The 24,941-nt window shown below is 42.5% G+C and overlaps 2 protein-coding genes across 5 annotated transcripts in view; one reads left to right on the top strand and one right to left on the bottom strand.

Annotated features, from left to right (window-relative positions):
- LOC103553667 (mitochondrial import inner membrane translocase subunit Tim23) overlaps window positions 1–1,818 on the top strand; it is a 34,611-nt gene extending 32,793 nt beyond the window's left edge. Inside the window, exon 7 of the mRNA XM_070569438.1 lies at window positions 1,234–1,818. Coding sequence (XP_070425539.1) covers window positions 1,234–1,349 — 116 coding nt within the window. The 3' untranslated portion in view covers window positions 1,350–1,818. The remainder of the gene's footprint in view (window positions 1–1,233) is intronic.
- Window positions 1,819–2,377: 559 nt separating this feature from the next.
- Window positions 2,378–23,080, bottom strand: NCOA4 (nuclear receptor coactivator 4). 4 transcript variants are annotated; one of them, XM_008524319.2, is made up of 10 exons: window positions 22,906–23,080; window positions 10,265–10,419; window positions 8,985–9,125; window positions 8,705–8,793; window positions 8,299–8,407; window positions 7,648–7,737; window positions 6,992–7,135; window positions 4,886–5,902; window positions 4,323–4,463; window positions 2,378–3,957 (listed from the first exon to the last, which is right to left on the bottom strand). In XM_008524319.2, the coding sequence occupies exons 2-10, from the start codon at window positions 10,412–10,414 to the stop codon at window positions 3,952–3,954; spliced, it is 1,887 nt and encodes a 628-aa protein (XP_008522541.2). In that variant the 5' UTR covers window positions 10,415–10,419; window positions 22,906–23,080; the 3' UTR covers window positions 2,378–3,951. The 4 variants fall into 4 exon arrangements, with proteins under 4 accessions (XP_008522541.2, XP_008522539.2, XP_008522540.2 ...); XM_008524317.2 differs by having other exon boundaries at window positions 6,992–7,138; window positions 22,906–23,057; XM_008524318.2 differs by lacking the exon at window positions 22,906–23,080 and adding an exon at window positions 16,169–16,363 and having other exon boundaries at window positions 6,992–7,138.
- Window positions 23,081–24,941: the final 1,861 nt, after the last annotated feature.

The raw sequence follows: 24,941 nt of genomic DNA, 5'->3' as shown, positions 1-24,941 counted from the left end.
TTGTCCCCCTCCCACATATTTGACAGCTGTTTATAGATGGTGTCTGCAGTTTCTTTGGGGTCTGTTTGATAGAGATAATTAGGGCACTTCATAGTGGAAGCCTAAGCAGGTCGGCTATCAGAAGTCTTCAGACTAGAGAGGCCCCTGTAGGGAGTGGCCCTTTAATCTATCAGCAGAAGCCACCTGGCAGGACAGTCATTGCAGAAGTGGTTAGTCTGGAGTCTTCTAACTCGGTCACATCACTGAATTTCACAGAATTTACTCACTCATAGCTGCAGGGCCTCTAGTGGGGTAACCACTGGACCACAGCTCCAATCCACTTTGCTTTCCTAACACATGACTTGGAACAAGTACTCCATTGGCACAGTACAGACTGCCCGAAGTTCATGGTCCCTGCTTGTTTGTGAAACTGTAAGAAGTATTTCTTTAAAGCTGCTTTTGCTACCTCCATTCCTCTTATTAGACTTGGGAGCTATTTTTCAGGTAACTGAAACATTTTCGTTTCTGCATTTCATATGAAATATCTATTACCAATCTTTTTCCACATGAAAAATTGTTTTCTTGTGAAGCAAAAGTAGTTCAAAGTCTAATCCTTGAATGTTTTTCAACTAGTATGATGATGCTAAGCGCCTCACTGCCCATTAGTTGTGTTAGACTGTCTGACACAGTGTGGGAGAGAGCAGTGATCAGCTCCTGATTCAGAGCTTGCTTATACCCGTCTTATCACCACTGCTTCTTGAGTCTTCAAAGTTAATATTTAGAGGACCTGTCCAGAGTCCAAAGGCTGATAGTATTGTTTCCAGAGTGTGTCACCTTGTTGACACTGCAGCCTTCAATCAATCGACAATGCCAGTGAAGTTATAAACTATATGACCAGCAGGAAATTATTGATCTGGCTGGGACTTTAATAATAAGAAGCATAAGATCTTGTGCAAAAGTGTTGTGGAAACAAGTTGGATGGGGAAAAATCAAGAAGTTATTAAAGATGATGATCTTAGGTACAAATTGTGAAAAGTGAAAAAAGGTTGTGAATATGAAAATAAACGTATTAAGTAATTTAGGGGATTTCTCTCCTAGTCTTGGTTTCCTACATTAAAACTTGTATTCTCTTGTTTGGGATTGAATACTTATAATCATGAATGGTGTGTCTCAATTTTGTGACACTCTTATTTAACCCTTTGATGCTAGAACACTACACAATGCAAGGCTGTTTTTTTCTTCTCTCTCCCCCAGGTGGTCTTCGAGGCGTAGCACGAGGTGGTCTAACAGGACTAACACTTACCAGCCTCTATGCTCTATATAACAACTGGGAGCACATGAAAGGCTCCTTGCTCCAACAGTCACTCTGAAAATTTTGCCAGCTTGTGAATGGAGGACACTTTAGTAGTTATCCAGATCAATTTATAAGTCAGTCTGGAGTTATTCTCTCTTCTGCCTACAATTAGTTTGAAAAATTGGGGATTCCAGTTTGCTGTGATGAAGACCACGGATGTTTGACCAGGACTGGCACGCCTTCCAGCCATTAATGAGTTGAAGCCAAAACCCTTTGGTGGCTGAGTAATGTGGTTCTCTTCTCCTTTGAAGAAGATCTTGCACCTGTTCTCTCCTACCCCCTGAACTGGACAGCCACTTACTCCCAGAGTTCAGGTCATGCTTGTCATCCATACTGTAATACCATGTTTGTTCATTTAATGACTCAAAAGTATAATATTGCCCTGTATTCCCAATAAAGGGTGAAAACAGAACCAAAGTCAACTCCAACATAAACAAAGTGGGCATCTCCATTAAAAGATCTTTCTGGGTATAAAGTGAAAATTATTCTTTTCTTTCCTTTTGTATTTTTTCTGCCCCAGAGACTAAAACATGTCACGGTTGTGTTGAAATGAAGGGCTACCGACAGCATTAACAGCTAGGAGATTTTTCTCCAATAGAGTTGACAGTGAACAACCTCAAGATATTTCAGATTAACCATATTCCATTAGAGTAATGTAGGAAACAACTGGTGGTGATTATGACTGGAAAAAGTCAACTAGGGCCCTTGTGGATGCATCTACTAAGAAGGAATTGGGCAGAAAAGCACTGAACCTTAGCTGAAGTCCTCTTGTTTAAAAAAAAAAAAAATTTAATATTTTAAATTTCATCTGCAACAGAGCAGATTAAAAATTAAAGAGTGGATGTGAAGAGTTTGCAGAAAAAGACTGAAAATGGGAGTCAGTAAAGATATACCTATTCTTTGCTAATTTTAGATTTGTAAAATACATTGATATTCCTCAATTTATGTTCAAGTTGAGCTGTACTCCTAAGCAACGGTTATCACGCTTATATAATATGATAGAACATTTTGTGACAGAGTCGTTTTACAGATACACACAACAACTGCGGCTGTTATGCTTTTAATGGAGGGAGGTACAAAATGCATCAATGCAAAAGAATGTTTTACATACTCATTAGCATAGTGATTAATGTAAATTTAGGACTACACAGTATATTAAAACTCAACTATAAAGTTTCCTGCAACCTAAGATAATGGAAAGGCTCCTTAAGTTTTTACCACCACCTTTATTTTTAAAGTTCTAAATAGGTATCTGGGGACACTGAAAAATAATAGGAGGCTCTTTTCAGCTGTGGTTCAAGAATTCTAATGAAGCTGAGTGGCAATGACACTGAGATTCGTAAGTTTCCCCAAAAGGGCATTCTAGATGAGCAAATCACAAACTTGAAAGTATTTCCAATAACATACACAAATTGACTGGCTTAATAGTTTAAAAGCCTGGAAAGCATCTAAGATATCGGAGAATTTAAAAACATTATAAATCTCATTTCTCTCCTACAGAAAAACTTTTTAAAGCATGGACATGACTTTAAGGATATTGAGAAAACATCAAGTTTTCATAAAGCTTCAATAAACACCCCAAGGCACAAGTGTTCACAACGGCCTGTTCACGAAAATATCACTGCATTCTACTTTTAGAGGTATATGTAGGCTCTGCTTGCAGTGAGAGGACATGAACTTTCTTCCTAGTTAAAAGCACCAGGTGTCAAGCTCAGCTCGTGTTTACACAGGATGCACCAATAACCCTTAGGCTAGTGAATAGTTCAAGTACTACATTTCCACCACGTCTTGCCTTTTGCTCTCTGATAGTCGCCCCTGGGGCTCTTCTGCGCCTGTAGTTCAGAGTATTTTGAAAGAGGCTAGGACTACCCTGAATATAGTCTTGAAGCAATACTGCACCCCTCTTAAAAGAGCTCGCTGGATACTTTACATTTAGAGAAGAGAATAAAGACAAAATTTGCAGTAGCTGAATTTCTTTCAAAAGAAGAAAAATAATGTAGAACCTAACCTGTAGGCTAAAATGTTTTGTACTTAATAGCAAAAATTGCCAAGACTGTTACACACGTTTTGGTAAGAAAAACTCACTATTATTGGTAAGGTTAATTATTTGTGTAACATATACTATATATTAATTATTAAACAGAAGAATCATTGTTTCCATCACTAACGGAAGAAAACCTACAGCAAGGGAAGCATCTAAAGGTCAAGGTTAGGGAAGTTGACTAGCTTTAGAATACCTCAACACACCCTGATTATAGAACTATTTCATTTTTGAAGCTACAGTGTTTTAATGTACTTCCAGTAACAACCCAATCTAAGGAGCCTTGGAGGCTTATGAAAAAGACCTATCCACCAAGATGCCGTGTTTCTAGAAGGGGTGAATTAATACTTCTGTAAGAAGGAAATGAATCACCTCAGCATCAACAAACAGCCTTTTTCTTTTACATGGTAACTCATGATTTGATGACTTATTCTCTTCACTAGTTCAAAATTAGGCAGGAAAGGAACGAAGCTGACTAGTCAGACCCAGAAACACAAAGCTTTGGCAAGCCACAGTCACTCGGCTCATGGATGTGATAATTTGCAGAAAAGTTGCTTGACAGTGGTACTCTGTTGCTTCACATCTGCAAAGAAAAGCCCACAGATGAAAAGTCACTCACAGTGGAATACAAGCACATTTCTCCCACCTTGAAGTTCTGACTCATTTCTCAATAAGCTATTAGAATCCACACAGGCTCTGAGAGCTACATCATTCCCCTGACAGCTACAGCATCTTGAAAGGTCATTTTCAAGTATGTCCTGGTTATTTCATAAAGCAAGTTCAAGCAAAATATGTGAACTTTTTATGATCTCCCTCCCACCCTCACTTCCCTAATGTACATACCATTAATAGGCATATGGTTTCATGGGCAAAGAATGGATTCATATATAAGACAGAACACATAAGGGGCTAAACTCTGTACTATTTACACTAGTGGCATATACCTACCTGTAGAGGAGTTCGATACAGCCACTTTTCTTTGTCAACTTTAAGCTGCATACAGGCAAAGAGATCACAAACTGCTGGGAGGCCGTAACGCTCAGGGGGGAAGTTATGTTCCTCCTGCAGGGGGGAATGAAGTAATACTTCCTGCAAGAAGACAAAAAGGGTGGGTTGCAGGACAGCTGGCTGCGTGAGACCAACTTAACTCATCTCCCAAATAGTGTAATGTCTATAAACAATCATTTAAATGTTGGCCATTCTCTCTAACAATCAAGAGCAAAAGTGACAATTGTTTTCTCTACCCCTAATCTTTTCCATAAATAGCAATAAAACACGCTGAGTTTTTTTCTTTCCTGCAGGATGGGGGTTAGGGGCCTGGAAAATGCACAAAACTTTCAGTCTGAATAATCACAAATCCTCTATTCTGTTGCTAACATGGCACCAAAATTAATAGTTAAGCCAAAATTCACATTTAACAAGTGGGATGTGGCCCACTTGCAAGGTATGGGATTAAGAAAGTAAAACTTTATTAAGTATATTTCAAATGCTGTTTTGATGTCTGTGCTCACCTTGGCCTTCTTTCGAAGTAGCCACTTGTCTTCTCCTGAGGATAACTGGCTGAGGCTTCCCATCTTCCTTCCTGGCAAGACCCAGTCAGCTGTATTAAAGGGACACCAGGAAGAGGCCACAGGGCTCGTAAGCTTTTGTTTGCCAGTTCTGTCCTCAGTACTAGGCACTTCCTTGGGACATCCTTCTTTGCATGAGGGCCTGCAGAGCCACTCCGACAAGGGACTGTTTCTTATGACTTGGAAGGAATCAGCGATTTTAGAAGAAGCCACTGCTTTTGGTGCCTTAGCTTGTTCTGTTCCCTCTTTTCTGGAAGGACAAAGCCACATATTCAGGGAATCTATATGCTTCTCAGGCTCAGGTTTTGGTTCCACAGGCATACCATTTTTATCCTTTCCTTCTTTCTTCAGAAGCCATTTACATAAAGCTTCCTTCTCACAATTTTCATCACACACACACTCTGCAAAGCTTGTACAGGGCTCGTTGGCTTTGCATACCTCCTCTACTTTATATGGGTCCTGATGGTTCTGGACAAGCCAATCCTCAGTAACCATGCTGGGGATGGACAAAGGTTTCTTGGCCTCCAAGTGGTCATTCAGGCACTTCAGATTGCCCAGGTTTTCAATCTCCACACCTTTGGGCTGGTTGCCCTGACAACTGGTACAGGAGTCAGGCTTTGCAAGCCAATCATTCACATTATAGGACTCCTGGAACACCTGGAACAAGAGCTTGAACTTCTCACTGGTGTCACAGCTGTCATTCCTGGACTTCTCCAGCTTATGGGATTCCTGGGGAGTCAGCAGCCAATCAGAAAGGTCCATGTCATCTTGCTCCAGCAGCTCTTCATCTCCAACCTTTTCCATCTCAGCAGAGGAAGAGCTGGTGGTAGAACAACTGTTAGACTGCTGATAACTCGGTTTCTCAGCAACTTCTTGTTGCTGACTCTTGTGGAGCCAGTTTTCCAAGCCCTTCAGGTTGCCCCAGACATTACTGAAGAAAGTGCAGGCTCTGGCAGAAGTCTACACAAGAAATACCCAGTATTAGTTCAACAGAACATTATGACTGCACTGAGATTCCACAATAAAAGAGTTCTATTTGCATACTTACTGCACTGACCAATGTCTCTAAATTTATACAAAGCCAAGAGACAAGGGATTTCTCTGTTGAGATATTAAAATATATATTGGGCTACATAAAAAATTTAATTTTCTGCAGTTTTAAGGAAAGTGAAAAATATTAAAGATGAACTAGGAGAAAGCATTTGTAGCGTTTTTGGTAGAAAAGAGGTTAATAGTTCTATATAAAACATCTTTATGAATAAAGAAGACAAAAATAAGCAAAGGATATGATTAGGCAAGTCATCAAAGAAGGCTAAAACCTGAAAAATATTCAGCTTCCTTAGTAAAGTAGAAGTGCTATTTTGTGTCAAATTCAGAGAAAAAAAGAAACTTGTGACTACCACTATTAGAGAAGTTTCAAGGAAGCAGGTACCCCAATACTCTCCTGGTGGGAATAGAAACTGGTGTCAACTTCCTGGAAAGCCAAGTTGGCAATTCTGTATCAAAAGTCTTAAAGGGTATGCAGAATTGTAACCTAGGAATGCAATTTCTATGAATTTACTTCTAAGAAACTAATGAAGAATGTACACAAATAATTAGTTCCTGGATGTTCAGAGGAACTCTGTTTATATCCAGAAAAACTGGAGTCTAAGTCACAGTCAGTCAATGAAAAATTATATACTATTAAGGATTTTATGGAAGAAATTAAATGACAGAGAAATATATTCAGGCTCTATTAGTGAAAAAAATCTGCTAACCAAAACAAGATTTACTGAAGGATTTTTTAAAAGTATATGTATGCATAGAAAAATGAAGTATATAAACAAAAATGTTACTGTGTCTGTCTCTGCATGTTGGGATTATGGGTTTGTATTTCTTTATACAGTTTTTTGTTTTCTAAACTTTCTATCTATAGTGAAGAGGTGTCACCACTGTAACAAAAAGTTATTAAAAACATGTTTCCAGACTAGACCTAAAAACTATTATCAGCAGTAACTAACCCCATCTGCTACTGCATCTACCTCAGAAACAATAAAGGCAGCAACACACCTGACCGTTCTCCAAGGTCTGCTTTTGAGGGAGCCAGTCCTGGAGGTTGGCGCTGGGTATGTAGGGAGCCTGACGAGCAGCGGCAGGTTTGCTTCCAAGGAGCCATTCGCTCAGAGGGACAGCTGTGGTGCTGGATGCTGACTTCTGCTAATCACATAATACTTTGCTGCTTAACTCAGTAGTGTGAAATGCAGCAGAAAGTTCACCAGAAAAGCAGGGGACCCAAGCTCGCTAATCTTGGCTTGCCTAAGCCTCCATTTTCACAACTATAAAACAAGGAGTATAGCTGATGTCCAGGGTTCTTCTCAGCTCAAAACGTCTAGGATCCTATATTCACGCTGACTTTAGAAGTAAATCATCTAAATGAGTTATAAAGAGAAAGATTCCCAAAACAGAACTAAACTAATCAGAGGGCTAATGATAATTTCTTATGAACTAATCGATAACAATTACTTTCTCTCTTACTCAACTCCTATAAAACCTCTCAATTTCCATCTGACATTCAGTAAGAAGGGAAATATTTAACTGCATAAACTAACTCATTACCAATGGTGACTTTTTACAAATAAAAGGTCACAGGAAAAAAAAAAAGCAATTTAATCAAAAAAAATATTAGCCAAGTTAACACAGTTACCAGAAACAAAATGACATTTTACCTGCTCTGGCAATGGGATACAGCCTCTTTTATCCAGGAAGGACCCAGTATTTGATGAACCAGCATGACCCATCAGGTGCTCAGGAATTTGCTATAAAATAAAGTCAAATTAATCATGTTATTAATGGTATGCTTTCATACCACAAAAGTGAAATTTCAATCCCTAAATTTCAAAAGTATTAAAGCATTACAATTTCCCTAGAATAAATATTCTTTACACTAACTTCAATGACCTACGAGGTGACCTATAAGGTAGTTATCAAATCTGAGAATTCTCTATTACATAAATATCATCATCATAAGGAATCTTCACCAGAATTGGTAGTATTACTACTTTTCACAAAACCCGAATGAAATCATGTTTGGTTCTTTATATTAAAGACCATTCAAGCCATAAATTTTATAAGAAATATGTCAAAGGCATTTAAAAAGATACAAGATTAATGCTAGACACTATCAATGAGTCAATACCACATTCTAAGAACTAGCAGCCCAATACTGTATCAACTTAATCAGAACATGAAATTTCTGAAGCTTACCAAATTCTCAAGAAAGCCACTATTCATAGTAAAAACATGATGTTTTTAAGACCACCTGTGAGGCCACAGACGTAAGAAGCAAACTATGATCATCAGAGATCAACATTACTCACGATGGTCTTGAGGGACCCAAACGTGGTGATGGCCTGGCGCAGAGCAGTTGTGTCTGTTTCAAAGAGTAGGACAGTCGAATCTTCAGGTTTGAGGGTCAAACTGCCCAGTCTGGAGAAAAAAATGAACAAAGCCTGGCTATTTTTAAGGACTATCTCTTTCAACTTTACCCAAAACAAAAGCTAAATTGTAATTTGAAATGATTGTACTTTTCTAAGAAACTCAACCAAAGGTAGTGAGTTAACCATGCATGACCAAGTATATTAAATATAAAAAGAAGGATAATCTTATCACAGGAACAGAAAAGTCAACTTAAATCCACCACATGCAATGAGTTACAAAATTGACTTTTTTTAATACACCAAAGTCAAAGAGCCAAAAGTCAAAACGAGCCAAAAGGGTCTTTACCGCTCCAGGCACAGGGAGACTTGATAGGCTAGATCTTTGCTTTGGGCACGCTCCAGCTGATGAATAAGACAGTTGAACTGACCCAGCAACTGTAAGAAAAAGGAAGCCATCCAAGCACAATGACACTAAAGGAACCCAAGTGTATCCGAGTTAGAAAACAGCAAATAGCACTTGGTATTAAACTTTGATCTGATCTATATCAATTCTGCATTACAAGACCGAAATTCCTTGGAAACCAGAAACCATGCTCAAAGCAACGATAGCTTCCTAGCCACCTTACCCAGTAGAGCTGTTGGGCCTGCTGCTGAAGTGTCTCCTCCTTAAGCTGATAGATGAGATCTACCTGTTCGTGAAGCCACACCTCACGGCTTCGAAGGCATTCCAGGTGACGGCTTATGCAGCTGTGAATCTGAGCTTTGACCTAGGAAACATACATGTAGCTTCATTAGTGTTATAAGCCCAAAGAATGGTGTTTCCCACAGACACTGAGGTTCTTAAACTTTTGGGGGTCACAAGTCCTCTTGGTTTAGTGTCCCAAAGCCCACCCATGGAACCACTAAAGCCCCAAGGACCCAGTATAAGGTTTCCAGCCATAAAGGAATAGCTAAGCTCTAAAATCCTCCTTCAATACCCCTCCTCCTAAGAGGATCAGGTTCATTTTGGGTGTCCTAAAGTAATCAAGAGGAAGTACAAGGACCGTTTGCGTGATATTGATCCCCTCAGTTTACCATATAATTTGAAAACCTATAGCTTTACAAATTTATCAGTGGAATAAAACAGAGTATTGGCTTAACAGCTATCCCTTATCTCACCCTACAAATGAGCAATCCATTTACAGTAGGCCAGTTTAGTAAAGAGACGCACCTCTACAGGTCAAAAGCCAAAGGACTGTTAGGGTAGACAGTTTAAGTAAAATTATAAACTAAATGTTTCTGGAAGCATAAATAGTAATTCACAAGGGAGATAAATATAAAAATCCTAAGGAAAAAAATCAATACAGCTATAAATTAACCATGAGATGCCACAAAAGAAATTATACTTTAAAACACATTTTTCTGTATAATAAAGTCGTATTTCAAAGTCATGTAATACTTGGTCACCACTCACCAACGGAATACTATTATGCTAATGGAACAGATTTCATTCTGTCTTGCTCTAACAGAAAAGTTATTTACAGAACCATGCCACCACCAGAACCATGCCACCATCAAGTTAGAAGATGGTAAGGGACATGCTGAAGCACATCAAGGATACAGCTGAGCAGTATGCTGCTCACTCATTTTGTTGTTTTATTGGTGGCAGAGCTTGGCACAGGGACCACAGAGAGGAGCAATCAAAAATGCATGTTGAACTGAATTCTCTAAAGTGGTACAAGGTTTTCCAGACTCTTCTAACATCTGCTTTATTTCCCTTTGGAAACAAAGGCACCAACATGGCAAGCAGACCCTTCCAGGCATGGGGTAAAACTTTTAAGTTGGCACTGAGAAGCCAAGCCCGTGGCCATGCCCATCAGCCCCGTGCTAGAGTCCAGACAAGGGAAGAGAAAAGTATGCGTCACACCTCTCGCAAGTTATCTTTAATTTGCTGTTCAGCTCGGAGAACTTCCCCAATAGCAAGCTCCAAGTCCCTCCGTGCATCACAACACCTCAAAAGGGGTTCTCTATTACTGGAGCAGCCACTCTGGTCCTGTGAGGTACTCATCCTGCTCATTGTGCCTTTAAAAGAAAAAGAAAAACAATCCAAATTGCACCACAATTAGAACCAAAAACCACCTTTCAATCATCCCCCAAATGATTATTCCAACCAGCTCCCAGTTACTAAGTGGATCACTTCCAGCACAGGACCCGGCACGCAGTATACACTTAATAAGCACTGCCTCCTCCCTGTCCACCACCAGTGCTCCCGCCATACAATTCTATGCGTCTACTTTAGTGACACTTTACATGTGAAGGGGCATTTCTGAAAAAAAGACAATAATTCTCCTGAATTGACAGGACATAAAGCCTCCAAAAGTTAAAAGAACACTAGAGTGTTTCTATTTATAACACACTTCGAGTCATGGGGGGCACGTGTTCTTGTTTTACAGATTTAGAAGTAAAGACTAAAAGGTCTAGAAGGATCCACAGTCACTTTGAAAAGAACCTGCAAACCAGTAACTTGATAAACAGAGTTCAGAACATTTTTTAGATCTAGTATTTACCTAATTTATTGGGAGGATGGAATTTTTATTTTTTTTTAGGTGGAATTATTTTTTAATTTAAGAAGAACTTAGGGATGGCTTCATAGCTAGGAAACTCTCAAGAATGTAAATCTAACAAAATAATTTCATAGGATTCTGAGATAAGGGAGGAACTTACAGAAACTGGTGTGGGAAACTAAAGAGGATTCTTTAATAAACTTAGGTTTACGAGAGAGAAGAAACAGAAGTGGAAAGAATAGTATATAACTAATGATACAATGATAGGAGACTGCAACAGAAGAGTACTGGAAAAGTAATGAAGTAAAGCTTGACAAAAGCCTCTTGGAAGAACAATTTGGTGTTTATGCTGGATAGATCTAGAATCAGAGGTGGCTTCTAAACACTTAGGAAAAAAGCAGCCATCACTGTAGCCCAGCATGGGTTCACTAAGGCCTGTGACACCAAAGTTATTTCCTTCTTGGATAGTTTTACTGAACTGGCCAGTCAACATAATGCTGTAGACACAATACATCTGGACAATAGTTAAGAATTATGATAAGGTTGTATGCTATCTTTGTAGACAAAGTGAATAGGGGCTAAACAGAAGTACAGCTCAATTCAATTATAAGATTATTTTTTACAAAGTTTCAAAGGATAATGGACTGAAGACAATATGTAAACTTTTTAGAGATATGTCCCTGTTTTCCCCAATTACTCAACTGTTTTCCCTAATTACTTGGATGAAAACAAAGAAGGCAGACGTTAAAGTTGGGGATAACATGAGGCTATGACAGAAACAGATTCCAAAATAACCTCTACAAAAGCTGTTAAATCTTAAAAAACAAAATGTAAATTTTTTGAACTTGAATGGGGGTGGATAAAGTGGAAGAGAATAAATGTTTTTAAAAGAATGGAGATTTTTAATTGAAAGTAAGCTCTACATGAGTTAGTGTGCTGGGTCTCAGGGAAAAATAACTTATACACTATTTGACTGCATTTACCAAAAGTACAGCACTGGTCACAGTACTAATCTGTTCCATGTTTATTAGACTAAATTTGAACTCTCTTTCTGAATAACATACTTAAGAAAGAGGCATTTAGAAAAGGGAAAGAGGCCTCAAAACCATGAAATATTTCTCCAAGAAGGGAAGCTGTTTAACCTAGATAAGAGAAGTCTCTGGGAGGATATGATTACTATCCTCAAATATTTGGAGACCTGTCCAATAGAAGAATCAGACTTGTTCAGAGCAACTTGAAGGGGAGGAGAAGGATTAATAGGAGACATCTGAGGCAATATATGGAAGGCCTTCCGAACGGTCCCGAAGGCAACGACCTTCGCAGAGAAGGCAGCTTCTGGCTGAAGAACAGCTACCCAGGGTCCAGTCCCCCAAATGGTAGACCGCTCATCAGAGACAAAGGGGACTCTGGCCTGGGCTGCATCTTTAAGCCTAGGTTTAGGGCCAGCGGGCTAGCTAGAAGCTGGAAAAGGACAAAAGTTGTGTAACCCCCACCCTCAGAAATAAAACGATGGGAGGAAGCAGCTTTCTTTTGACCATCTCAGCAAAAGACTCAGATTCAGGAACTACAGAGTTCCCAAAAGAAACTCTGAAGATTTCAGGAAACTTTCTAATTTCCCCTTGTTATTCTGTTCCCTCATTCTGTTTCCCATAATGATCTCGAAAAAGGAACGGCTTCCTTAACTGGATCTGACGGGAACCCCTAAGGACGTTTTTCAACCCTCAAAATACCAGCTGTAGCTACTCTGCTGCCGCCTTCTCCGCACGGGAAGCTGCCCTGTTTTAAGCACAGGCATGAGTGTACACTTGCACACTGCAGGAACTCTGAAAATACCCCCGTAACAGGAGTGAAATGCTGGCTTATATTCGGAGAGCTGGAGTGTCACCTCACTACCACAGCTGCTTCACTTGGCACTTAAGGAAGGCCTGTTTAGCTGTCTTTCAAATATGTTAACCAACTTTCACCTGTGCCAATTTCCCCTTCTTACTGTCCTCACCAATCATGTGGAATGCCGCAATGCCTGTCACATTATAAAATGTGAGTGACAAAATTACACTAAAATATTGCTTCACAGTGTGAAAAGCCCCGAGCTCTAAATCACATGGGGACATATTGAAATGCACACTGCATTCAAGCGCAGAGCGGATTACTGGACCCCTCAAGTCAGTCTTCTCAATTCAACCACAAGCACCATCCAATGGCCTAACAAGAACAGAGTATGGCACAATTACCCAAATTGGATTCTCCCCTTATCAGCTACGGACAGAACGTAAGATGAGATTTAAAAGTTAAAAAACTGATTTTCCCTCATGTATTTATCACGTTTCAAATTAAAATGGGTGTTATCCTTCAAAACAGTCATCTTGTCAGAACAGGGTCTTTAGAGCCCATTTGTGAGCCACTAAGAAAACCTCTTCCATTTCTTTATGGCTAGTCCAGGATGCTTGTCCCTTTGCTGCCCTTGGCTCTGCCCATCTTCCTCCTTGTGGGGCAGTCAGCTTCCAGAGCCCAGATCCCAAGAAAGGAGCTGTGCAAAGGCTTGCCTCCCTGTCCTGAGGTGAGGAAGCCCTGAGCTGAAATCGAGAACTCCACCACACTGGTGAACACAAAGCACAATGAGGTGAAGCTGGAGCTAAGTTTTATGCAATGTCACATCCAAAGAGACTTATACAAAGTAACCAGTTCATATGGCCATTTTCAACAATTCACCATTTGGTTCAGGTTCAAGAGCCAGATGGTTAAGAGATTACTCTGGGGTCTGACAAACCGGAGTTCTGGCTGCCTCTGCCAGTTTGACCCATGAGCTAGTTGCTTAACTTCTCTGGGCCTCAATCTCCTGTGGAAAAATGGAGACAATGACAGCAGCAACAAAGGGCGGCAGTGAAGTTAAAGTGAGACATTATCTGCCTGTAAGCACGTACCCCAGCCCCTGCCCCCTGTAGTGGTAACACTGCGGTGCTGGTGGTGGGGTTTAGCTGAGCTGTGGGGACCTTAGGAACCTCCACCTTTGGACTACAGACAGAAGCACTGACGCTAGAAAAGGCTTTGATGTGCGGAGGCCCTGAGATAGAATCATTTCACCATTTATCAGTGCTGTGACCTTGGACCATTTGCCCTTTTTGAACCTAACATCCTAATTAGCTCATAAGTGAAGATAACAATACCTACCTCATAGACTTAGGGGTAAGGATGTGGTACTTGTTTAAAAACTATTAGCTCTTCATTTAGTCTTTCACTGTACAACATAGCAAAAGGCAAATTGTTTTTATGGCAAAAACTCAACAGTCTAAACCCTCCAATATGTACCAAATATGCAGACTTTTGCCTGTTTTCTCACCTGTAAAAAGACTGGACCAAATCAGCTCTAATTCTAAAATCTGAATCAATGAAAGACTATTAAAAGTGTCTTTTCATCTTCACCTTTGTAATCCAAACTACTGCCCTACCACCTTCAAAAAGATTGCCTTAAATGTATATTTTGTGCGACAAAGGCAAAAGATTAAGTGCTTTCTAAAACTTCCCTGCCACTAGGATTCCTGTCCCAGGTTTTGGGGTGGGGAGGAGGAGGAAACACACACATCCCTCAGACAAATAAAGCAAGCTCCGGGAAAACCTGAAGCTTTCCTCAAAGAGGACTCCTACAAACTATATATGCCAAATTCGCACAATGCTTTGCACAAATCTTGTTATGAAGTCTGAAGATCACGGAACCTGAATTGAGCAACTAATCACAAACAAAAGTAAGTCATTATCATATGGTTTAACCATAAAATTCCCAAATGGCTACAACCCTCTTGTGACTGACACAAACCACAATTTAAAGTGGAAAAACCCTTAGCCGACTCTTTTAATAGATTACTCTCATTTTATAGATGAAGCCACAAAGGCCCAGATCATTTAAATGACCCATCTAAAGAGCCACAGTCACCACAGGTAGACTTGGGTTTAGAACTAAGGTTTCTAAGATCCAGTCCTGGATTCTCTCCCTCCAAGCAGTCTGCTCTTCCTTTACTGTATTATCCCCCATAAATTATTTGTCAACACTACAGTGTAAAACCAACATTTAAAAAACATTCCAGTTACTATTGGAATAACTTCCATTCAGATTCTCAGAACGTTTTCATAATCCTCAATAATGACAATTTTTCAAAACCTTCCTCCTTGGATAATGCTAACAAAAATAACTAATACCCTTGCATGTCATGAGAGGCTCAGAATAATCAAAATACTGCCAAATCCTAGAGCCAAGTATGAAGGACAAGAGCTAGAGCCCTGGGTTCTGATCCCACGTCCGCATCACAGCCACTCCACATTCCCTCTGTATGAATGAAGCCTTAGTTAGACCCAGATTATCCCTAACTGCACCTTCCAGCTCGCACTGTCCCCCCTCCCACATGCTCCTCTCTCCTCTTCTCAAAAAATGATGCCCACTTTTTACTTATTTTCCTGGTATTGAATCATTGCTAGAAGCCCAAGCCCCTAGAAAACAATCCACAAGATACATATACGTTCTATGATTACCAAATTTGACATACTAACTGCCAATTTGATTATCTTTGATGAGACAATACTCATATTAGACTGTGCAAGTTTTCAGGAAAAAGAATTATAAATTATAAAACAATTTCTGCGTTCAATTTTACCTTGAGAGCTTTCTTCTTTATTCACACATTCTTTCTTCTCGTCAGTTTAAAAAGGGTTTTTAATATCACAATTCATTAACTCAAAAGTTATTTATATCGTACCCCGGCCCCAGCCCACTTTTAATTCTTTATCAAAATAAGTAGTTTCTGAGATTCAGCATCTGATTCTCCGTAATTTTTTTTAAAACCACGCAAACAAAGGTTAACGCCTGAAGAGAAACAAAATAAAGTAATAATAAATTCACTAACGCGTATTTTAGGATCGTTTAACGCGTCAGAGCTGACTGCGCCCGACTCCGTCTACTCTCCCACCTGTAACTGAGGGCAATCACTCCAGCACAACAGCTTTCCCAAGCCGCGACTGAAAACCGACCACAAAACTGGTCATTACCATCTAAGGCCAAGTAAAGCTTTTCTAGTTCAAAAGCAACAGTGACTCATGCGACTTTCCAGGTTCCCCAACACCTTCTAAGAGCACGGTCGCCCTTCGAAGCCTCCGTCCTGTGCTCCCTGCGCGCCGCGTCCCCCCTCGGCTTCGGGGCCACAAGGTCACTGCCCTGCCCGCACGCGGGCGGCCCCGGCCCGGCGAGCCCACCCCGAGGTTCCCGCTGCAGCCGGACATACCTTGCAGGCCAGGGCCCCGCGGTGCGAGCCGCCGGCCACCGCGACGCTGCTTTACCCAGGACCAGGGTGGCCAAGGTCCCCGGGCGGCCGGCCGCGCCCTGCCTCGCACGCGAGACGGGCGGCAGCCCCCGGCGGACGGGAGCGCGCACGTCGGCGCCGGGGCGGGGCACGGCGGGAGGCTCCGCCCACTCGGGCGGCCCACTCGGCGTCCCGGCGGGGGAGGCCCCCACCCTCCCGCCAGGCTCGGGCACAGCTCCGCCGCCCCTGGGCCGGGGGCCCGCTCCCCGCCGGGCCGCTCGCGGCGAAGCTAGCCCGGGGGGCCCCGACACGGGCCAGGGGGAGGCTCCTCTGCAGCCTCTCGTCGGCCCACCTGCGCCAGCGCTTGGCCTGTGTCCACCCCGCTCCGCACCCCAAATGGTCAGGACGTCTATGACTTCAGGATTTTGCCGCTAATCACTGCAGAGAGATAACAAACGTGGGACAGGTCGAAGGCTTACCGAGTTAGGATTGGAATGTTCCTGGGCAACAGCTTGTGACGCCCTCTGAGATTACCACTGTCAGCCCAGCTGGAGTTCGGCCCTCGACTCTTGTTTCAGGCTCCCGGACATCTCCGCACAACTGTCACACACCTCTGCCTGGACCCCGTGTCTCTCTCTGTCTCCGTGTCCCTCTCTCACACACACACTCCCATACGGCCTCAGTCCAGTGATGCTTTAACACTCCTGGATGCTTTTCATTCAACAATAGTTGACTGAGCACCTACCAGAGGCCAAGCACTATTCTAGGTAGTAGTGAACAGGAGAGGCCGCCTGGAGAGGCAGTAAGTAATACACAGTAGTTAAGAGGATAGACTCTGGAGCTAGACCGTTTGGGTACAAAACGTGGCTCTGCCGCTCAGATGCTGTGTAACCTTAGGCAAGTCATTTAACCAATCTGTGCCTCAGTTTCCCCATCTGTAAACTGGGGACAATAATAATAGACCCAACTCAATGAGAATTCTATGAATTAATATATGTGAAATGTCTAGGACAGTGCCTGGCACGCAGTAAGTACTTCCTGTCTGATGAAGACCATGCTCGTGGTACTTCTAATTTGGTGCCCTTTTCTCCAAAAATAATCCTTATAGCCTGCATATCCAGTCAGGCCAGAAGACAAAATCTAGACAGCATTTCATTCAATTTTTTTGATGAAAAATACTTGCTCTTGCCTATTCACATGAAGCTATTTTTGTGAAAGAGTAAAGCAAAACCACTTGACCAAAAGCAAGGGGAACACTGAAGGCCATCACCCTCCATTGAGCACCCCGCAGATAGTTTTCAGTTGAACAGTTTGTGGAGGCGCCCGCTTTACCTGTGATGCACACAGCTTCTGGGATCCCATTTCAGGCATTCATTACCAAAAGTAATGAGAATACAATTTCTCTGTTAATTCAAAATACCTTCTTGGACAACATATTTTGTGAAGATACCAAAAAAAACTATACATACCTCTGAATGATGAAAGGTAAAATTTTATGGCCCTTTGTACTTTAAGTCAATGGCTGGAAAGAAAGAATTCTCAGTCTATTAAAATATAGCTGATGTCAACAACTTTCATCTCCCTTTTATGTGCTCCTATAAAATAGTCACACTGTAAACACAGTAGAAACTTTGTAGACCGTCGCCTACTCAACCAGCGGTCTCTATGTCCTTGCTCACAGATCCTGACCAATGCCCCACCCAGCACACTGAATGCTCCAGCTCTCTCTCATTTGAACTCCCACTGAGTCACACGGCTGGTGAGAGTCAGTGTTCATTCTGTCACTTACGCCAGCTTTAGTTGTGACTATAATGATGTGATTTATTAACTATTACATAAACATACAAAGACTGGGTAGGGAAAAACCTAGAAGAATTCTGCATTCAGACCACTTGGCAGACACCTTTTTACTCCCTTAAGCCTCATTTTTTTCCCCTTGAATCTTTATAAAATGTTTAGGTTCTAAAGGGGAAAAATTCATAAAGCATTTCACCTCTTTCCTGCTTCAGGATTTCTACGCTGTCTCAAAACAAGAGAACCATCCATTCCTGGTAGATTATCTCTTCTAAAGAGAGCATACACTATCACTCTCCAACGGCTCCCCACTTGCCTACAGGATAAAGTCCTCTATTTTCTGGCTTCAGCCTGACTCTCCTATCTCCCCAGAGCAGCCCCCTCACTATGAGCTGCTGGATGGCTGTTCCATGAACAGTCCGGGCTGGTTCACCTTGTCTGGCTTGTCTCTCCCAGCTCTCTCTGCCAGCAATGCCAGTTCCTTCCCTTCTCCCTACCTGTCCACTTTTCTGACTATGCTCAAGTCACTGCCACTGCTAAGACTTTCCTGCCCAAGCATTCCACTCCTGAATAGTTTTGGCCAGCAGAGTTAGCTGCTGCCTCCTCTGGGCCCACTGTAATCCGTACAGGTTTCCAGCGTGACTCCTGTAACACATGTTACCCTTATTGTTACATGTCTGCCTCCTTAACCTGAGAGCTCCCTGAGAGAAGGGACCACATCTTATTTAGCTTTGTACACCCCGATGCTGACCAGACACCCTGGTATCAGTATCTTGGCGTGACCAACCTCCTTCACATTCCATGTGCTCGACTGAATTGACATAAAGAGAATGGTGTCCCTGGTCTTGTGCAATGCTGTGGCCCACACTCAACAGAAGCTTAATCCATGTTTGAAAAATGAATGGGTGAATAAATGATAAATGAATGCTCCAGTTCAGACCAGCCACAATAGTATAGTGTAGTTTTGCTTTAAATATAGATAATGAACTTGACATCCCTCTAAGGCCTGCATTAATTCAGGAAGGTTTTCAGAGGTGGAAATGTTTCTAGCATAACTATTACTTTTAGTTTTGTTTCAAAGAAAACAAAAGTGGCAAGGGTATTGCCACTGAAACCACGATTCCAGGACAGCACTGAGATAAAGTGTCTTTCCCGATGCTAGACCCATTACAGCTCAGCTACACAGATTCACAAGCACCAGCAGGTTTCTGAGTTAAAGGGGAAACATTAAATGTATTTACTGCCAACTCTGGATTTTTTTCTCAGATTTTGCAGCACCACAGAAATTACAGCTGACGCTACAGAAGTTTGGTAGGTTTTTAGAACAGGGGCCGTGCCCTTATCTTCAACTTGAAACTTCTCAGCATAATACAGTCAAGGATAGGAAAACATGTTGTTTATATACCACCACAGTAATACCATTTTATCCCTGACTTTTATATGGTAAACATCTTGTGATTTTCCCTACAGAAATAAACAAGTGATAAAATATTTTCACTTCTCTAAAGCCTGGGGGACTAGCAATAATGCCAAAATAAAACTCAAAATATACCCGAGATTATGTTCTTATGAAATCTGTAATTGTTCAAGTATTAAAAGACTTAACTTCTTATCTTTGACCAAACTGACAAGCAAAACCCTTTTAACCTACTTTGTCAGTTATTTACTCCTTCACTGAACTGAATTGTCACATTTGTAGAACACTCAAGGCAATGCTAGATAAGAGGAATATTAAGTCACAAAAGTGCCCCCAAACATACTCCAAGCCTCAAAGAAGAAAATCTTGTTTCCACTGCATAATGGAGCCAAGCAAAATCAGGGATGATGACTTGGGACAAGAATGGCTAAGACAGTTAGAATGAATCATTCACATCAGAAGTAAAAAGAGCACTCTCAAAATAACTATGCTGTTTACTTGCCAGTGAATCTATCTGATTCGAAGAGTAAAAATGATCTGCCAGGACATGAGATATTATAGGCTAGATGGGAAGTTTATAAATTATGCCTGCAATATTATGATTTAACAAGCAAAAAGAAGACAAGCTGAGAAGGACTAAAAGGGCAGCTCCTCTAACTGACAAGCAGAGAAACACTATCAAAGCTACTCGCTGGAGCAAAAGTGGTCAACTTGGCCCCCCATCAGCCGAGGCCACCGCATTGTTCCTGCCTTCTATGTTGGAACAGTGTACTTAGACACACCTATAATGAAAACCAAGCCAAAATGAAAACCACACCAAAATGAAAACCACAGACAAAAATTTTAAGATGGCTAAAAAGTAGCAGTTAGAGTAATAAAAATGCCATGGACATCTACAGTTCCTTCACAAAACTGAACTTAACCCAATACATACCTATTGGTTGGTCCCTTATTATAGTCACTTCAGACTTGCAACCTAACTGGTGTGTATACAGAGACACTGAATTCACTGAATTCAGCAATGGCTCAGAAGGTGCTCTGAGCCAGTGGCACATTCTGTTGTATATCCTCCAGAGTGACAAGTCTTTATTCTGAGGCTGAGTATGCTTTTTTGGAAAGAGTCAAAGATTAACATATGTAAAATACTCAGAACAGTGCCTGACACATAGTAAGAGGTATATAAGTATTAGCCATTTTTATTACTTTCAGTCAGAGAATGGGGTGTGATAACAAAGGAAGACATTTTCTTATGCGGTCCATCAGTTTAATAAGTCACCATCATTTCTTTCCAGAATTCCTGCGGAAACCTCACGACTGCTGCCCGCTCCTTCCCGCCTCATCTACTCTCCTCTGTTTTGCTGGCTCAGTCCAGCCACAATCGCCTCTTTGCTGCTACTCCGACATACCAAAGATGCTTCCACCTCAGGGCTCTCGCACTTTCCTCCAGATATCCTCATGCCCACTCCTTCATTCCTTAGGGTGACTGTTCAAAGGTCAGCTTCTCAGGGAGGCCATTCCTCACTATCCTATATAAGTCCTCCTTCCACACACTCTTCTTTAACATATTTTATTTTTCTCCATAGCTCTCATCACAATGTGACATGCAGAAACCATTTATTTTATGACTCCACTTCAGAAAACACACTAGAAGGTAAGCTCCACGCAGGGAGGAGTTTTGTCTTTTTGTTTACTGTTACATGGCAAGTGTTTAAAATTTGGTGAGAGAATGAATTCAATAAGTATTTAATACATCTATGTGCCAAGACTTTTTTTTACACATTTTCTCATTTAGTCCTCACAAACCTTGGAGGTAAGTAGTATCATCACAATTTTAAAAACAAAGAAACTAAGGATTGACAAGGTTAAAAATACTACCTACAGTCACAAGAACCAAGATTTAATCTCAGTCTGAGTCTAAAGTCCTCAGCCACACAATGTATGTTAAAGGGATCATTCAGGTACTAAGATTTTATGTATTCAGTCAACAAATATTTATGGTGTGCCTAAGCCGACATGTACTGCAATGGTCCCTAAGGACACAACTGTAAACTTGCCATCTAGAGAATTTGTGCCATTGATTCACCAAAAACTAAGCAGAAAATACTAATTCTTTGAAATAAGAGACTGAGAGTTAAAAATCCATCCGCAGCAATGACTGGCTCTGAAAGTCTTCCATATGCTAACACTTATTCCACGAGGGAAATTATTATAAAACACTAGCCAAGGGGCTCTCAGGTGGTGGGAGGAATATGTGTCAGAATACATGCCCTGTGCAGCTTCATGAAGTCCCTACACAGGTTCCTGAGGTTCTGGCACAGCTAAGCTGATTTAATAAAATGGGGGGTGCAGTGGGGGAGTCACATGAAATTCTAAAATATGGTTTCTCCTCCCCCTTTGAGAATCACATCTTCCTTTCCTGACACAGCTCACCATGCTTTTCCACTTTTGAAATACCTGTTTGCCCAAAAGTAATAATGCGATTGTAGAAGCTTATTTAGACACAAAATATTGTAAAGCTTTAGACCTCTAGGATTTTCCATAGCGGCCCGAGGACAAAAGTTCCATAGAAGAGGGAGAAGGAGAAGCCAAATAAATGTAAGAAATGCTATGGTGCTAGACTTTACATATATTATCTCTCTTACTATCTTAAATCTGCAGCTAGCAAACCTCGGAAAGAGCAAACCAAGTAACTCGCCTAGGTCACAAGGTACATGCACCCCGCCTCCACCTCCGCTGCAGTATCTGGGTAAAGGGTCCGATTCCTCAAGGGGCCTGATGTTCTTCAAAACTCAGAAATGTCACCCCAGGACTCCAGTGCAGAAACGAGCCAACTATGACCACCTGCCCCATCCTCACCCCAGGAAATAACTCAACCGTCATATTTCCAAATTACCAAGTGGGTGGTGGAAACACTTATGCTATGGAGCATCTTAGCCTGATTCGAAAACTACACACGATGATGAAAACTACACAACAGCACGATGGAAAAGGCTCTGCGTTTGCGGCCAGATGGACTCCAGCACTCTGACTGGAGCCATTCCTGATCGCGTCACCCCTAGTTCTAAAACACGGCACTAGGAGTGTATGCTTTTGGTCGTCCCTGCCACAAGCATTTAGTTCCATGAAAACAAGGACTGTGCCCATTTTTCCCATTGCTCCATCCCCAACAGCCTGAGCACAGAGGCACTGAAAAAACGAGGGTTGGAGGAATGCATCAAGGAATGAGCGAGCCTGGCTCTTATCTGCGAAAAGAGGATCGTCAAGAGAGCAAAACCCGGGAGCTGTGGCGCCGGGGGGAGGCGGCGGGCAGAAGGGGGCCCCTGGCGGAGCGTCGAGGGCGGGGAGGGGCGGACAGGCCCGGCCGGCTGGCGGGCGGAGGAGGTGACCCCCGGCCAGGCCGGGAAGGACAGGCCCAGGCCCGCGGGCAGCCGTCAAGACGCGTGGGCCCCGCCCGAGACGTGAGAGCCTGAGGAGGCGCGCCCGCCTCGCCGGCCGCTCCGGTTCTTACCGACTCCAAGCACCGCTCCGGGCGACCCGACGGGACCCTCCGAGGACGACACACGGCCCAACACCAGCCCAGGGACGAAAGGCAGAGTTCTCGCGGGAGCACACGCTTCCTCCCACGTCTCACGCCACACAGCTGACAGTCTCGCGAGATCTCTGCTCGGGGAGGCCCAAAGCACTTGTCCGCCCTCTAGAGGGCGCAGAGCGCAAGCGCACATTCTTCCTGGGTCTGGAGGTCAGTGTCCTCTCGCCCTTACTAAATAAATCAGGTTAAATGAAGCAAACGTCTATAGAAGGCAAACTCTGTGCCGAGGACTGTCTTAAGTGATTCTCTCACACAGAATGTCCTCATAAGGTACATATTATTTAGCCTTAACGTACAGATGGAAAAATAAATGTCAGAAGACACAAAAGAACAAATACTGTTTGATTCCACTTATATAAGGTACCTAAAGTCATAGAGATAGAAGATAGGCTCCGGGCGACCCGGAGGAGGCTGGGAGAGAGGAGTTTTTGTTCAATGAGTACAGAGTTTCAGTTTGGCATGATGGAAAGTTCTAGAGATGGATGGTGGTGATGTTTGCACGACACACGTGAATGTACTAACACTACTCAATTGTAAACTTAAAAGTGCTTAAAATGGTAAACTTTATGTTGTGTGTATTTTGCCACAATTTTTTTTAATTCAGTAAATAAATAAATTTTAGAGTCCAGATTCCAGGCCACATCATCTGAGTCCAGAGCAACTGTTTGTTTGCGCCACATCACACCGCACAATCTTCTGCACTCTGCATGCCACCCCTCTGTGCCTCCCCTCACAATCTGCCCAGTGTGGCATTATCCACATTGGAATTTTCCTGTTTATCTGTGACCAGATGTTAAAATAGGAATCTTTCTGTCTCAGTTTTGACAGAGGTCCCCAAAACTGGGTGCTAATTGCTTCCCATGCTTCCCAGCAAAGTGAAGGACCGTCTAAGCAGGATTTGCAAAGGAGAGGATCACGTTAGGGTGTTATAGATGCCACCCAAGGGTGACTCCTACGAGGGGCAAGGCAATCAGTGGAATTCAGCAGGGAACACAGCTGCAGATACAGAAGCTGAGAAGGCATCACACTTGTGAGTGGAAACGGGGGCTGTGAAGGAAGAGGAGCAGTGGGGAAACTCGAAGAGGTCCACAAAAGCCCCATGAGGAAGTAAACCCCCCTAAACACTCCCGCAGGCAGAGGAGTTAGGACTGCGTCATACTCTTAACTCTCCTGTCCCCGGTTCTCTCAGGTCAGATGCGGACTCTGAATTGAGACTTTTTGTAACTAAAAGTGACCAAAGCACTGTTTCATTATCTCAGGATAACCAAAAAAGCTAAAGGCTGCCTAGATTGCTCACCTAGTCCACAGTGCATATTTGAAGAGGTAGGATTAGGGGGCAGAGGGGGAATAAAGCTCTTCACCGACTGCCCACAGATTGTTCGACAGAGGACTGCGTGCTTGTTTGGGATCGGTCACATACACACGCACACCCGACTCTAAGCCCCAGCAAAGCAGGGACGTGGTCTCTCTGATTCACTGCTGCAGCCCCGAGCCCAGAGCACCGCCTGGCCCAGGCACTCAGCAAGGACCTGTTGAGCAAACAAAGGTTCTCTGACACAGAAACAGCACTGTCATTGTTCGAAATCCCTAAGTTTTGGGATGGTCTGTATGTAGCAAGAAACAACTGATTCTGGAGCCTTGCACCCAAGCCATGCCCCCATCCAGGAGGCAGAGCCCCTGGCCTTTTAATAGCCCATCAGGCAGTACGTGGTCCTGCAGGCACTTCTCCCAGGCTGACCTGCTCTAACCTGCTCTAGCCTCAGGCAAACACAGATGCGTGTAAGGGACACAGCCTGAAGGACACTCCCTGAAGAAGAGGAAGGAAGGATAAACATGAAATCCTCAAAGAAAAGAAGGGACCTGACTCCATCGCAAAGACACATTTACTTTTTGAATTGTTCACCAGAGAGCAGAACACTGGGGCAGCAGGGTGCAGATATATCAGAAGCGACAGA

The sequence above is a fragment of the Equus przewalskii genome, chromosome 1 (genome assembly GCF_037783145.1).
Source record: "Equus przewalskii isolate Varuska chromosome 1, EquPr2, whole genome shotgun sequence".
Taxonomy (NCBI): domain Eukaryota; kingdom Metazoa; phylum Chordata; class Mammalia; order Perissodactyla; family Equidae; genus Equus; species Equus przewalskii.
Note: the sequence above shows the minus strand (reverse complement) of the source record. Positions and strands in the feature narration are given on the sequence as shown.